Source organism: Ictidomys tridecemlineatus, chromosome 8 (assembly GCF_052094955.1).
Source record: "Ictidomys tridecemlineatus isolate mIctTri1 chromosome 8, mIctTri1.hap1, whole genome shotgun sequence".
NCBI lineage: Eukaryota > Metazoa > Chordata > Mammalia > Rodentia > Sciuridae > Ictidomys > Ictidomys tridecemlineatus.
The window spans coordinates 150,822,793-150,837,829 of NC_135484.1; the positions used below are offsets into that span (position 1 = coordinate 150,822,793).

At 44.4% G+C, this 15,037-nt stretch overlaps 1 protein-coding gene across 2 annotated transcripts in view; it reads right to left on the reverse strand.

Annotated features, from left to right (window-relative positions):
* Window positions 1-364: 364 nt before the first annotated feature.
* Mboat1 (membrane bound glycerophospholipid O-acyltransferase 1) overlaps window positions 365-15,037 on the reverse strand; it is a 100,343-nt gene continuing 85,670 nt past the window's right edge. For both annotated transcript variants that reach the window (XM_078020590.1, XM_078020591.1), the window contains 2 exons: window positions 8,001-8,152; window positions 365-1,651 (listed from right to left, as the gene is read on the reverse strand). In XM_078020590.1, coding sequence (XP_077876716.1) covers window positions 1,525-1,651; window positions 8,001-8,152 — 279 coding nt within the window. In that variant the 3' untranslated portion in view covers window positions 365-1,524. The remainder of the gene's footprint in view (window positions 1,652-8,000; window positions 8,153-15,037) is intronic.

Consider the following 15,037-nt stretch of genomic DNA (forward strand, 5'->3'; position numbering starts at 1 on the left):
CGGCTGTCACGAGATGGGCCAGCAACCACAGGTCAGCTCTACCACTAGCCCTGGCACTTAGCAAATGTCCAGTTATCAGCTTCCTCCTCTACAGAGGAAATTAACCTGCAAAACTGGGAATCAAGACCACAAATCAGACTGAAAAGAAAAACCATCCAAGTGCCTGACATGTAGAGTAAAACTGAGCATGCCGCAATGCCCACATTTTAGGGAAATAAAGCCCCACTGCTGAAAGGTCCTACAAAACAATAAAACTTTGTGCCCATTTATTAACACACACACACACACACACACACACACACACACACACAGTCCTGAATATCGGTTATTTCGAAGCAAAAAGTAAAGCTTACATTCGGAAACATTTTCTTTATACAGAAACATAGTATTTATTCAGTGAGAAACTAACTTTTACCATCTCATTGGAACAAATTTTCTCCCCCCAAGCTGTTTGATTGAAGGCACATCATTGCAGCATATATTTCATCGTTATCTTCATTATTTTCCACAATATCTAATAGCATGTTTTCTTCTCCCACAGAGAACACCACCCAATAGTAGTCCCCAAAAGGAGCCACGGTACATTCATAACAAAGATAGAAAAGAAAACTGACTTTAAATTTCTGCTTTCCAATATATGATAAGTCAACTTCAACAAAGCTGGCTTTAATCAGCTACCAAAATGGAAAAATGGAAAATCAGCCTGTGTGTACGTTGCGGCCACCATCATTAACACCTCCATGAAAAGAGGGGAGCGAGGGAATCATCTTCTGCTTCTTACCAAACTTCTATGTGACTTTCAGTTTTGTTTTAAAGGGATTATTGCTTCAGAGGGCATTCTGCTGCCTGGGACGGGGGTCTCGGTGTCTCCTGGGGCCATCTTGAAGCCGGTGCCTGGGAAACGGAAATGGCAGCCCCCTCTGCGGCTCTGGGCACTCATGGGAGAGGTACTCATTTCCTATCTTGGCTCAGTTCAGAAAAAACGCAGGGAAAGGGTTACATTCCTGGGGGAAATGCAGCCTCTCTGAGGGCACATGAGTTCATTCAAGTTTTCAGGGGCAGTCCTCCATGATCCCCCTCTTCCAGGGTCTTCTGAGTGCAGTCACCGTACCCACAAACCAATAAGGTCACACATCAAAGGGGTTGGAGCTTTCGAGGAACCGCCAGGTCTGTGACACGTCTCAGCAATCACCTTCTAACTTCCGGAGCCAATGCCCAGCCTGCGGCACCCAGAGTCCAGCGGATGAAAACCCGTCAGTAAGGCCAAGACCCGGCAGCCCAGGCGGACTGTGTCCCCACCTCCAGCCACTGACAGGTCCTAGAAACTGTTAAAACAAATAGACTGCACATGGCCAATGTAACTGTACCAAAAGGCTTCATAAAAATACTCCCTGCAGTTAAAACAAACAAACAAACAAACAAAAAGCATGTAAACATGGCCTCTAAGTCACTGGAGAGCCTTCGAGCCCTTTTCTGGTCTCTCCAGTGTCTTGCAATTTTACTTGTTCGGCTTTCTTGGAGGTATCAGTCTGTTTTCTTCTTATTAACAGAATTTGCGGTCTGAGGCTGCCTTTGAAGATGAGCTTGTGGTTTGATTGGCAGAAAAAGTATGATCAGGAGACTTATGATGTGTAAGTAAAAGTACATGGACCTAAGGATAAAAAAAAAAAAAAAAGTTATACTTCAAAGGACCTACACGGGAAATATCTCCTGAGCACCACATCTTCAGTAGGCAAGTGGAGACACTGTTTTAGAGGTGCCAAGGAGGCTCCCACTCAGGCTGGCCCCGACCATCCCTCAGGGCTGTGCGGAGCGAACCAACCAGCCATCTGCAGACAAGCGTCCTACTGCTCCAGGAACATAACAAGCAGAATAAGAGAAGTCGCTCCATAAGCCAGAAATCTTCAACATTCAAAATGCACAAGAACCAACTCCAACCCAATACTCAACACAAATATAAAATACTTTCCCCTGTATGTTCTTCCTAAGTGTGAGGGGTTCTTCTTGTGTGTCTCATGAAGGATTCTGATTTTGAAAACTGGTCTATAATCCTGAAAATAAGTTCCATCCAAACTAATAAGAAACAAGTATTATGCTTGAGCTCTGACTTTCATTAAAAAAACACACACACACACATCCTTCAGCAGTGTGCACGATGTAGATGCTGATATTTATTGGGCACGGCCTATCAATAAATGTGTGTACTTAGAAACAGCCCACATTAGCAGAACTGTTCCGGATCCATCTGGATGCTGGAAAGGGTGCTTTCTCCAGGAGAAAAGGCTGGTGGGGGGGGGGTGTTGGTACCAGGGATTGAACCCGGGGGCGCTTAACCACTTAGCCACATTATTTTTAAATTCTGAAACAGGGTCTTACTAAGTTGCTTAGGGCTCGACAAGTGGCCGAGGCTGGCTCTGAACTCACAATCCTCCTGCCTCGGACTACCAAGTCACTGAGATTATAGGCATGTGCCACCGTGCCCAGCTCTCCAATACCGTCTTAAGATTCAAGAGAAATAGTTTGAGAGGAAGGGGGAAACACAATGACTTAAGCACCATTCTTCAGCTTTAAGTAGAAGGTTAGGCACAGGAGTACCAGGAAATGCTCTCAGCTGCCCCCTCCTTCAGCAGGAGGAGTCTCCCTACAGTGGTCTGCAGAAGAGTCAAGAGCAGGAATAGATTTTCATTCATTTAATGTTTCAATAAACATTTATTGCTTCAGATGATGAAGCATTAGCCAGGCACGATGGTGCATAATCCCAGCAGCTCAGAAGGCTGAGGAAGGAGCATGGCAAGTTCAAGGCCAGCTGCAGCAATTCAGCAAGGCCCAAGCAAATCAGTAAGAGGCTGTCTCAAAATAAACATTTTTTAAAGAAAGGAGGGGTGGGGCTGGTAAGGTAGCTCAATGAGGAAGCACCCCAGGTTCAATCCCCAGGACCACACCAAAAAAAAGAAAAAGAAAAGTGTAAAGCATTAAACTAGGATCTACAAAAAGACATAAGCTTCCACCCCCTCTCTTGGGACAATGATAACAAGATAACAATCCTTCTGTGGAATCATGGGAATGGGTTCTAGGACTCCCCAAAGGTACTGCACCTTATATGAAATAGTACAGCCTTTGCATAGAACATACGCACGTACTCTGGAGTACTTTAAAGTACTTCAATCATCTCTGGATTACCTATAATACCTTACACAGTGTAAGTGCTATGCAAACAGTTGTTACACTACATCATTTAGGGAGTAACGACAAGAGTAGAAGTCTGTATTCATTCAGGACAGAAGCAATTTTTTTCTTCCTATTTTCCATCCACGGTTGGTTGAATCCATGGCTACCGAACCCATCGATACAGAGGACCGACTGGACAGGATTAATGCTCACCTAACCAGAAGCAAAGGGTGAATAGGTACAGCAATTAATCATCTAATTTACTTCTAAGAACATTATTGAGGGTAAAAAAGGGCTCCACAGATAAACATGCTGGTTAACACATATACACTGAGGTTTTCTCAAAATGTGCTCTAGCCATAGGTAACTACGGCTTTCCAAGTCTACACACCTAAAATACACTTTGTCCGGGTGTTTTGCATTAATCTTTTATACATGGCCAAATCGGCATGGTAGCAACTATATTAGATTAAATCCAAACAGCAGCCAGGCATGGTGGTGCATGCCTGCAATCCCAGCAATTTGGGAGGCTGAGGCAGTAGGATTGCTAGTTTGAGACCAGCCTTAGCAACTTAGTGAAATAAATAAAATAATTAAAAAAGGGCTGGGGATGTGGCTCAGTGATATAGTACTCCTGAGTTCAATCCCTAGTACTGCAAATATAATTAATTAAATAAATCCAAATACTTTGGCAATCAAGGGAAACAAAATTTTAATTCCCTAGAGAGGTTTAGTAACCTATTCTGAGATTCCATATTTTTCTAGGACTATAAAGATTGGGGTCCTAATGAGAATAAGATGTATCCTATACTTTATAATCTTATTAATTAAAAATGAAAGACTATTTCATCTTTTTATTAAGGAAAAACTCAGCTCAACATTTCCTGAGCAGGCCAAGGTGCTGACCCAAATCCTCCAGATACAAAAGTGAATAAGGCACAATTTTTGCCCTCAAGGAGTCTGCCATCTGCAAAATTTCTTCCCACATTCCTGCATGCTGAATTTAAGAAAGCGTTATCTAATTAAAGACAAATCAATGTATGAGGATTCGGATTTTCAAAATGGTTTCACAGAAAGTTTCTTTCATAATACAGTCAAGTGGCCAGGTGCAGCGGTGCACACCCATAACTCCATCGGCTTGGGAGGCTAAGGCAGGAGGATCGTGAATTCAAAGCCAGCCTCAGCAACTTAGCGAGGCCCTAAGCAACCTAGTAAGACCCTATCTCAAAATAAAATACAGAAAAGGGCTGGGGGTGCGGCTCAGTGGTTAAGCCCCCCTGGGTTCAATCTCCAGTAAAAAAATAATAATAATATTAATAATAATACAGTCAAGGGTTCATGAGACTCACTGACAATTCAAAGGAAAAGTGTTGAGAGATTTAAAGCTGTAATTTGAGGACACTCTGGACTGAAAGTGGACCAGACACAAACACAAAGCACAGGAGGGGCCTGAAGGCTGAGCAACGCAGGGCATGCTGACAAACCCGTTTGCCGACAGCTATCTTTGGTGGCCTGTGACAGCCAGGAGCCCCAGTGAGGTGCAGATCCAGAAAGCAACCGAGGCTCACTCCACTGAATGGCTGGTGGTTTTGACTCTTTCATCAGATTCAGAGGTTCTCAAGAGATTCTGAAAACACGTTGGAGGTGCAATCAATCTCCAATGGCCATGGGTACTCAGGTGGCTGTTAAAATTAAATGGGATTGAAGGCTCCGTTCCTCAGTCATTAGCCCCATTCCAAATGCCCAGTGGTCACACATGCTCCTGGCTAATACATGGGCCATCTAATGCCCAGAGAAAAGAACATGTCATCCACCACAGACGCTTCTGTTGGGCTGGGCTGATGCAGACAGGGAGCTTACACATAGAGTATGGATTACACGTATTATCCTACATGCCAGATAACTTTAGGTCACATCAACTCTAATGGACCAATTTGGAAAAATATTTTGTTTTATCTTCAACAAAGGTGTTTAAAAACGCATGTTAGATTGTTTTTTTAAAGCAATGGAAAGCTGCTTGACAACAATTTGATTCCACCTAAGTGCCGGAATTAGCACGCGCTTTAGTTGGTTAAATGCATGTTATCATAAACATGTCTTAACTTACTTTGATCTGCAAGCAGCAATTTGCTTCCAAAATAGCTTCTCCTCAACAAATTTTTAGTGATTACACTGCTGATCTTGCCATTAAAGGAACTTTGAGTCTGAAACGCAGAGCTGATTCTGGGTTGCTGTGTGAGTTTTATTGCACGCACCCTCTCTGGGTCTCCACTTCCTCACGGGATGAAGGGGGAGACTGCTAGCCTATCCCCCTCTCTCCCAGCCACCGCTGGGCACTTTACTGATCTGTGCACATCCCTGTTTCTCAGGACTTCAAGATCTGAAGCTTCCTCCTTCCCCAGGGGCCTCTCCATGCCGTTCCCATTCCAGAAGCACAGCCCAGAGCCCTGCCTCAGGCCCCCAGGGCCCAGCTGAAAGGCCACTTCCGCCCAGAGCTGCCCTCTGCCCCAGGGAGGGTCAGATTCCTGTAGATAGACTCCTGAATCTTTTGTCTCAGGGTGTGTTTATAATTTGTCACCCTTATCTCTCTCTCCCATCGGCCGTCACCTCCGTGGGAGCACGAATGACCTGTCCACTGCGCAACGTCCAGCGCGTGGTAGGGATCCAACGGACTCGGTGGGACACACACAGTTTTGCAACATGACAAATACATTCCGGATTAGATTAGAATTCGGGGGCTTCTGGGGGCAGGGGGTCCTGTCCTAGAGGCAGACAGCTCCACACCTGGGAGATTCGGGGACCAGGAGGCCAAGCAGGACAGACCCACAGACCCACACCCATGGCGACATCTGGACAGCCCAGGCCGAGAGCTCCCGCGGCTGAAGACCTTGCCGGAGGGAACTAACAATGCAAAGGCAAAGGGAAGAATGCCTGCTTGATCCAGGGCCCTGACATAAGGACGTGGAAAGGAGGCTGGACAGGGGGCGGCCCCAAGGAAGGCACAGGGGCTCCAGCCAGCAGAGGGCAGAGGGCATGGTCTCTGGGGGAGCCTGGGGGCGTGGTCTCCAGGGGAGCCTGGAGGCGTGGCCTCCGGGGAGCCTGGGGGCGTGGCCTCCGGGGAGCCTGGGGGCGTGGTCTCCGGGGAGCCCGGGGAGGGGTGCTCAAGTCAAGTTTCCTAGTACAGAGCAAAGAGGCTCCTCCTGCTGCAGCGGCTGAACTGAGGGCTCCGGTTTGCAGAGATGGTAACTTTCCTGCTCTCCTGGCATCCCGGGAACACGGTGCATGACCAGCACGACTTCCACGTCACCCCGGTGTGACTGCTCATCACCTAATATACCGTGGAAACACACGTAGCCGAACAGACCTCATTGATGAGTGTGTACAGTTCCCTCCACCTTCTTTTCCTATAATCTTAAGAAAATCCTCTTACTTATGGATACCGATACACATAGTGGACAGGAAAAGTTCCAATCCATTCCTAACCAGTCCGGGGAATCCTCAGCTCACAAATAAGGTGTGTTTAAGCAGGATCTGGGTCTGCGGAAACAAACGGAAAACAGGCAGACAGATGAACAGGAGAAAGGGGTAGAGATTTATCATGTGCACTGTGCATGGGGTCCCGTGAAGAATGTCAAGGGCCAGATGGCTGAAGCTTAAACAGCCTCTCACCGGGGAGGGAAGGGTGAAGCTGTGGGCAGCTCCAGAGGGAGAACAAATGACTTAGGGGAGAACAGGCCGGAATGACAGGCAACCACCTGGGACAAAGGCTGCCGGGGTGTTGGATGCATGTCAATTTTTCTTGCAAATTATTTCTTCTTTAGAGTCCAGCCTTTACATAAATAGGAGAATTTCAGAGAAAGCCCCTTCTTGCACTTTGGGAGGAAAAATAAGGGCAAGAGACTGGGGCTGGGTAGAGAGGCGAGGAGAGACCTTGGCCCTCCTTTAGTTCAAAGCATTCTGCATGACAAGGCATCAAAACTTGAGTTGTCATTTCCTGAGCCCTGAGGACTGCACTGTGTCTCTTTTTTCCAAGTCGATTTCCTTTGTAGCCATACTATGTTCAAAACAGAACCTGGAAAAGCCTGTGCTGCTCATCAGGTAATGAAGCTACATTTACTGAATTCAGGCCATAGGTCCTGGCCTGGGCCCTCTGCAAATCCTCCTCCTTCAATTCCAAGGACAGTCCCAACCACCACACTTGCGGTGGATTCTACTCTTAGCCTCCTTTCACGGTGAGGCGACACAGGAAGTTTCTGAGGCTCTGTGCCCCACCATTTCACAGTAGTGGGAAAACACAACAGATCAAACAGCAGTGTGAAACAAGAAAAGGAAGCAACTGCAGGTCAGCAGTGCATTGGCAGCGCAATATGGAGGAGGAGGGTCTCACTCGGGAACCCCTCGCACCTCTGGTGGGAGCCTCCCTCTGGACCCTAAATCCCACACACCCCTCTCCACCATGTGCATCAGGAGAACAAACCCCCGTGCACACCCCGCAGAGTCAGCACCTCATGAAGGACACAGAGCGCTGCTACAGACCATGCAAACCAGCCCACCTGAGCCCAGCCCCGGCCCTCTGACCCCCACTGTGGCCAGGGAGAGCAGCGGAGGCAGCATCTCTAACCTGCAGCACCTTACTGCCTGGAGCGCCCCTTACCGGCACCAGGACACTGAGGCGCTCCCTGGAACCTCCCCGCAGGTGCTGATGTCTGTGTTGGGGTCCTGGGGCAGGCGCCTCCTCTCGCGGTCCCATTTGGGAATTCTTGGTCCAGTCTCACTATGCTGATGGGACCCACCAGAGACCACAGAGCGGCAGCAGCGGGCAGGGAACCCACCTGTACAAGCTGAGGGCAGGCTCCGCGGCCAGCATGACGAACGGCGCCACCGTGTAGGAGACGGCCAGCTGAGTGACAGCCCAGGTCACCAGGTCATACGCACACTTGAGAGCTTTGGAAGAAAGGAAGTGATGTCTGCAGTTGTTCCTCACCTGCAAGTCAAGCAGGGCAGGGGGCGGGTGAGAGACAGAACACGGGCTGCCGAAAATCACCAACCTCCAGAGTTCTCCTTCCCCTGAAAATACCAGGGTGGCCTTCCTTACTGACAAAAAGAAATACAGGTTCACTGTAGAAAAACATTTAAGAAACAACTAAGAAAAAAAAAAAGACTTTTTTTTTTAAACATCTTCCTAAGGAAAAAAGCACTGTTTAAAAATTTGGCACATAGCTGGGTGCAGTGGCAGGCGCCTGTAATCCCAGTGGCTCTGGAGGCTGAGGCAGGAGGATTGCAAGTTTGAGGCCAGCCTCATTTAGCAAGGACCTGAGCAACCTAGTGAGACCCTGTCTCAAAATAAAATGTTAAAAAAGGGCCGGGGATGTGACTTAGTGGTTAAGCACCCTTGGATTCGATCCACAATACCCCCTCAAAAAAAAAAAAAAAAAAAAAAAGACACAACAGCCCTCCAAGGCGTTTCCTGTTTCTATGGTATCACACTTGTATTCTTAATGGCACTCATGTTAACTATCTCTCATGGACTTTTTCATTCAACCATCTACCATGGACTTTTCCCATGTCAGTGAACAGTACTCTCCATCATGATTTTAAGTGAATTGTGGAAGTTAGCTTGTCTTCTCACCTCCTGTTTTGCTATTACAAACAGCTCTGTGACGCAGTCCCTAGTCAATACATCTCTGCGCTGTCCCCTGACTGTTTCCTTTGGGTGATGGTGGAACAAACCACGTCACTCTTCCTAACAGTAAGCACAGCTCCCACTTACGGGTGCTCCAGGTGCCATGCCTGGGCCAAGAGCCCACCAAGGAAGCACCTTTGTCCCTATGGTACAGAGGAAGATGTTCAGACAGCTCCCTGATGTGGGAAAGGCTGCCACTCCTCAGACACTGTGCCTGGTGTGCCTCCAGGGGACACCTCCTCTCCAGATTCCTGAGGACGGAACCGGTGACAGGCCGTGCAGCCCACAGGAGGGGGCTCAGGCCTGGTGCTGCCTGGGAGCCAGGCCCCCTGAGTTCTCCAGGACAGAGACCAGGCTGGGCTTCTGTGGGACACTATTAGGTGGCTCCCCCTGGCCTCAGACTTCTTGACTGTTGAGTTCAATCTCCTTCTAGAACAGACGGACACCCTGCTCCATGAACCCTCCCTCTCCCCTCCACCACCTGAAGGTGGGAGAGATTTCCAAGCCCCCGAAAGAAAAGCTCTCCCGCTGTCCTTCCTAATCAGAGCTTTATTATGGATGGGAGAGAAGAACCCATCTGCCCTGCTGGTCGTGAACAAGCAGGTACAAATGTGTTCAGTTTGAAAAGTATTTTAACCAGCAAACAGCAGTCAGCCCTCTGCCCTGTCTGCCTGTGGACCCCAGCACACTTCCGCCCAGCGAAGGCAGGAATTCCTCAGGGGAATGTCGTGGTGGCTGGGATGACTCGGCACCTACGATGGCCACGTGTGGCTCCTGACAGATTCACAGAAGGAATGCGTTGAAGGCTCTGAAATCCACATCTAAAGTCGACTGCAACTAGTGTCATTTAAAACTCCTGGCGTCTGAACTAAGGAAGACCACCACCACCATCAAGGGCTGAGACTAAACCAAATCTATCACCCTGCATTTGGCCACAGAAACACTTGGAATTGCAAGTACTTCTATGTATGTTCATCTTCTTGGAAGACAATCACATTTTTCACTCCTTTAAGACCTGGCTTCCTAATAATTGAGTGGCAGGAACAACCGAGGACAAACTAGAGGCTTCTCAAAAAACAAAACAAAAGGTCCCCTCCCTCCGTGCCTGCAAGGTAGGCGGACCTGCGACCCACGGGCAGGTCAGGCCCAGCAACCTGTGGAGTGACAGAGCTGCCCCACATGCCTGCTGGGTAGGCGGACCTTCGACCGAACCGGCAGAGCAGACCTAGCGGCCCGCCAGCGTGGTAGACAGATCACCCCAATTGGAGGAGGATCACAGCCACTACCTGCCCTGCAAGGGAGATTTTTCAACTATACAAGAGCAATATAAATAAATAGAGGGAAAATTTCAAAAACACAACAGTTTCACCAAGCAGAAAGAAATGCCAGCAGTATGAAAAGACAAGGAAAGAAAGGACCACAAGCAATGCAGGTCAACTCAACTTTAGAAGAGGTAATAGCTGCAACAGATGGAATGTCAGATAAAGAGTTCAGGATATACATGCTTCAGATGATCTGGAGTCTCAAGGAAGACATGAGACAGCAAAATCAGACAATGAAAGATCACATTGACAAGGAACTACATAAACAAATCCAGGAAGTAAAAGATCAATTTCACAGGGAGATAGAGGTAATAAAAAACAAACAAATAGAAATCCTAGAAATGCAGGAAGCAATAAACCAACTTAAAAACTCAATTGAGAATACTACCAGCAGACTAGATCACTTAGAAGATAGAACATCAGACAATGAAGACAAAGTATTTCAACTTGAAAAGAACATAGACAGCTCAGCAAGTCTGCTAAGAAACCATGAGCAGAACATCCAAGAATTATGGGACAATATCAAAAGACCAAATTTAAGAGTCATTGGGATACAAGAAGGCACAGAGCTCCAAACCAAAGGAATAAACAATCTATTCAGTGAAATAATACCAGAAAACTTCCCAGACTTGAAGAATGAGACAGAATCCCAAATCCTAGAAGCCTACAGGACGCCGAATGTGCAAAATCATAAGAGATCCACACCTAGACACATTATAATGAAGATGTCCAACATACAGAATAAGGAGAGAATTTTAAAAGCTACAAGAGAAAGGAAGCAGATTACATTTAGGGGTAAACCAATCAGGATAACAGCGGATCTCTCAACACAGACTCTGAAAGCTAGAAGATCCTGGAATAACATATTTCAAACACTGAAAGAAAATAGGTTCCAACCAAGAATCGTGTACCTGGCGAAATAAAGCTTCACGATGGAAGATGAAATTAAAACCTTCCACGATAAACAAAAGTTAAAAGAATTCGCAGCTAGAAAACCATCTCTTCAAAAAATCCTTGGCAAAACACTACAGGAAGAGGAAATGGAAAACAACAATGAAAACCAACAGTGGGAGGTAGGACAGTAAAGGGGGGAAAATAATCAAAGAGGAAAACAAGTCAGGTTTAGTAGCATTAATAAACAAATATGGCTGGAAGAACAAGCCATATCTCAATAGTAACCCTAAATGTTAATGGCTTAAACTCACCAATTAAGAGACACAGGCTAGTTGAATGGATCACAAAACAAGACCCAACAATATGCTGCCTACAGGAGACGCATTTGATAGGAAAAGATATACATAGACTGAAGGTGAAAGGTTGGGAAAAATCATATCACTCATATGGACTGCGGAAACAAGCAGGAGTGTCCATACTCATATCAAATAAAATAAATTTCAAGCCAAAGTTAATCAAAAGGGATAAAGAGGGACACTACATACTGCTCAAGGGAACCATACACCAACAAGACATAACAATCATAAATATATATGCCCCAAACAACGGTGCTGATATGTTCATCAAGCAAACTCTTCTCAAGTTTAAGAGTCTAATAGACCACCATACAATAATCATGGGAGACTTCAACACACCTCTCTCACCACTGGACAGATCTTCCAAACAAAAGTTGAATAAGGAAACTATAGAACTCAATAACACAATTAACAACCTAGACTTAATTGAAATATATATAATATACCACCCAACATCAAGCAGTTACACTTTTTTCTCAGCAGCACATGGATCCTTCTAAAAAATAGATCATTTATTATGTCACAGGGCAACTCTTAGACAATATAAAGGAGTAGAGATAATACCATGCATCTTATCTGATCATAATGGAATGAAACTGAAAATCAACGATAAAAGAAGGAAGGAAAAATCATGGATCACTTGGAGAATGAACAATAGATTACTGAATGATCAATGGGTTTTAGAAGACATCAAGGAGGAAATTAAAAAATTCTTAGAGTTAAATGAAAACACAGACACAACATATCGGAATCTATGGGACACATTGAAAGCAGTTCTAAGAGGAAAATTCATTGCTTGGAGTTCATTCCTTAAAAAAAGAAAAAACCAACAAATAAATGATCTCATACTTCATCTCAAGATCCTAGAAAAAGAAGAGCAAAACAACAGCAAAAGAAGTAGAAGGCAAGAAATAATTAAAATCAGAGCTGAAATTAATGAAATCGAAACAAAAGAAATAATTGAAAAAATTGACAAAACTAAAAGTTGGTTCTTTGAAAAAATAAATAAAATCGACAGACCCTTAGCCATGCTAACGAAGAGAAGGAGAGAGAACTCAAATTACTAGCATACGGGGTGAAAAAGGCAATATCACAACAGACACTTCAGAAATACAGAAGATAATCAGAAATTATTTTGAAGCCTTATACTCCAATAAAATAGAAGATAGTGAAGGCATCGATAAATTTCTTAAGTCATATAATCTGCCCAGATTGAGTCAGGAGGATATAGACAACCTAAACAGACCAATATCAATTGAGGAAATAGAAGAAACCATCAAAAGATTACCATCTAAGAAAAGCCCAGGACTGGATGGATATACAGCAGAGTTCTACAAAACCTTTAAAGAGAAACTAACACCAATACTTTTCAAGCTATTTCAGGAAATAGAAAAAGAGGGAGAACTTCCTAATTCATTCTACGAGGCCAACATCACCCTGATTCTGAAACCAGACAAAGACACTTCAAAGAAAGAAAACTACAGACCAATATCTCTAATGAACCTAGATGCAAAAATCCTCAATAAAATTCTGGCGAATCGGATACAAAAACATATCAAAAAAATTGTGGACCATGATCAAGTAGGATTCATCCCTGGGATGCAAGGCTGGTTCAATATACGGAAATCAATAAATGTTATTCACCACATCAATAGACTTAAAAATAAGAACCATATGATCATCTCGATAGATGCAGAAAAAGCATTCGACAAAGTACAGCATCCCTTTATGTTCAAAACTCTCGAAAAACTAGGGATAACAGGAACATACCTCAACATTGTAAAAGCAATCTATGCTAAGCCTCAGGCTAGCATCATTCTGAATGGGGAAAAATTGAAGGCATTCCCTCTAAAATCTGGAACAAGACAGGGATGCCCTCTCTCACCACTTCTGTTCAACATAGTTCTTGAAACACGGGCCAGAGCAATTAGACAGACGAAAGAAATTAAAGGCATAAAAATAGGAAAAGAAGAACTTAAACTATCACTATTTGCAGGTGACATGATTCTATACCTAGCAGACCCAAAAGGGTCTACAAAGAAACTATTAGAGCTAATAAATGAATTCAGCAAAGTGGCAGGATATAAAATCAACACGCATAAATCAAAGGCATTCCTGTATATCAGCGACAAATCCTCTGAAATGGAAACGAGGACAACCACCCCATTCACAATATCCCCCAAAATAATAAAATACTTGGGAATCAACCTAACAAAAGAGGTGAAAGACTTATTCAATGAAAACTACAGAACCCTAAAGAGAGATATAGAAGAAGACCTTAGAAGATGGAAAAATATACCCTGTTCATGGATAGGCAGAATTAACATCATCAAAATGGCGATATTACCAAAAGTTCTCTATAAGTTCAATGCAATGCCAATCAAAATCCCAACAGCATTTCTTGTAGAAATAGATAAAACAATCATGAAATTCATATGGAAAAATAAAAGACCCAGAATAGCAAAAACAATGCTAAGCAGGAAGTGTGAATCAGGCGGTATAGCAATACCAGACTTCAAACTATACTATAGAGCAATAGTAACAAAAACAGCATGGTACTGGTACCAGAGCAGGCGGGTGGACCAATGGTACAGAATAGAGGACACAGAGACTAATTCACAAAACTATAACTATCTTATATTTGATAAAGGGGCTAAAAGCATGCATTGGAGGAAGGATAGCATCTTCAACAAATGGTGCTGGGAAAACTGGAAATCCATATGCAACAAAATGAAATTGAATCCCTTTCTCTCACCATGTACAAAAGTTAACTCAAAATGGATCAAGGAGCTTGATATTAAATCAGAGACACGGCGTCTGATAGAAGAAAAAGTTGGCTATGATCTACACACTGTGGGGTCGGGCTCCAAATTCCTCAATAGGACACCCATAGCGCAAGAGTTAACAACTAGAATCAACAAATGGGACTTACTCAAACTAAAAAGTTTTTTCTCAGCAAAAGAAACAATAAGAGAGGTAAACAGGGAGCCTACATCCTGGGAACAAATCTTTACTCCTCACACTTCAGATAGAGCCCTAATATCCAGAGTATACAAAGAACTCAAAAAATTAGACAATAAGATAACAAATAACCCAATCAACAAATGGGCCAAGGACCTGAACAGACACTTCTCAGAGGAGGACATACAATCAATCAATAAGTACATGAAAAAATGCTCACCATCTCTAGCAGTCAGAGAAATGCAAGTCAAAACCACCCTAAGATACCATCTCACTCCAGTAAGATTGGCAGCCATTATGAAGTCAAACAACAACAAGTGCTGGAGAGGATGTGGGGAAAAGGGTACACTTGTTCATTGTTGGTGGGACTGCAAATTGGTGCAGCCAATTTGGAAAGCAGTATGGAGATTTCTTGGAAAGTTGGGAGATTTCTTGACCCAGCTATTCCCCTTCTCGGTCTATTCCCTAAAGACCTAATAAGAGCATGTTACAGGGACACTGCTACATCGATGTTCATAGCAGCACAATTCACGATAGCAAGATTGTGGAACCAACCTAGATGCCCTTCAATAGATGAATGGATAAAAAAAATGTGGCATTTATACACAATGGAGTATTACTCTGCATTAAGAAACGACAAAATCATAGAATTT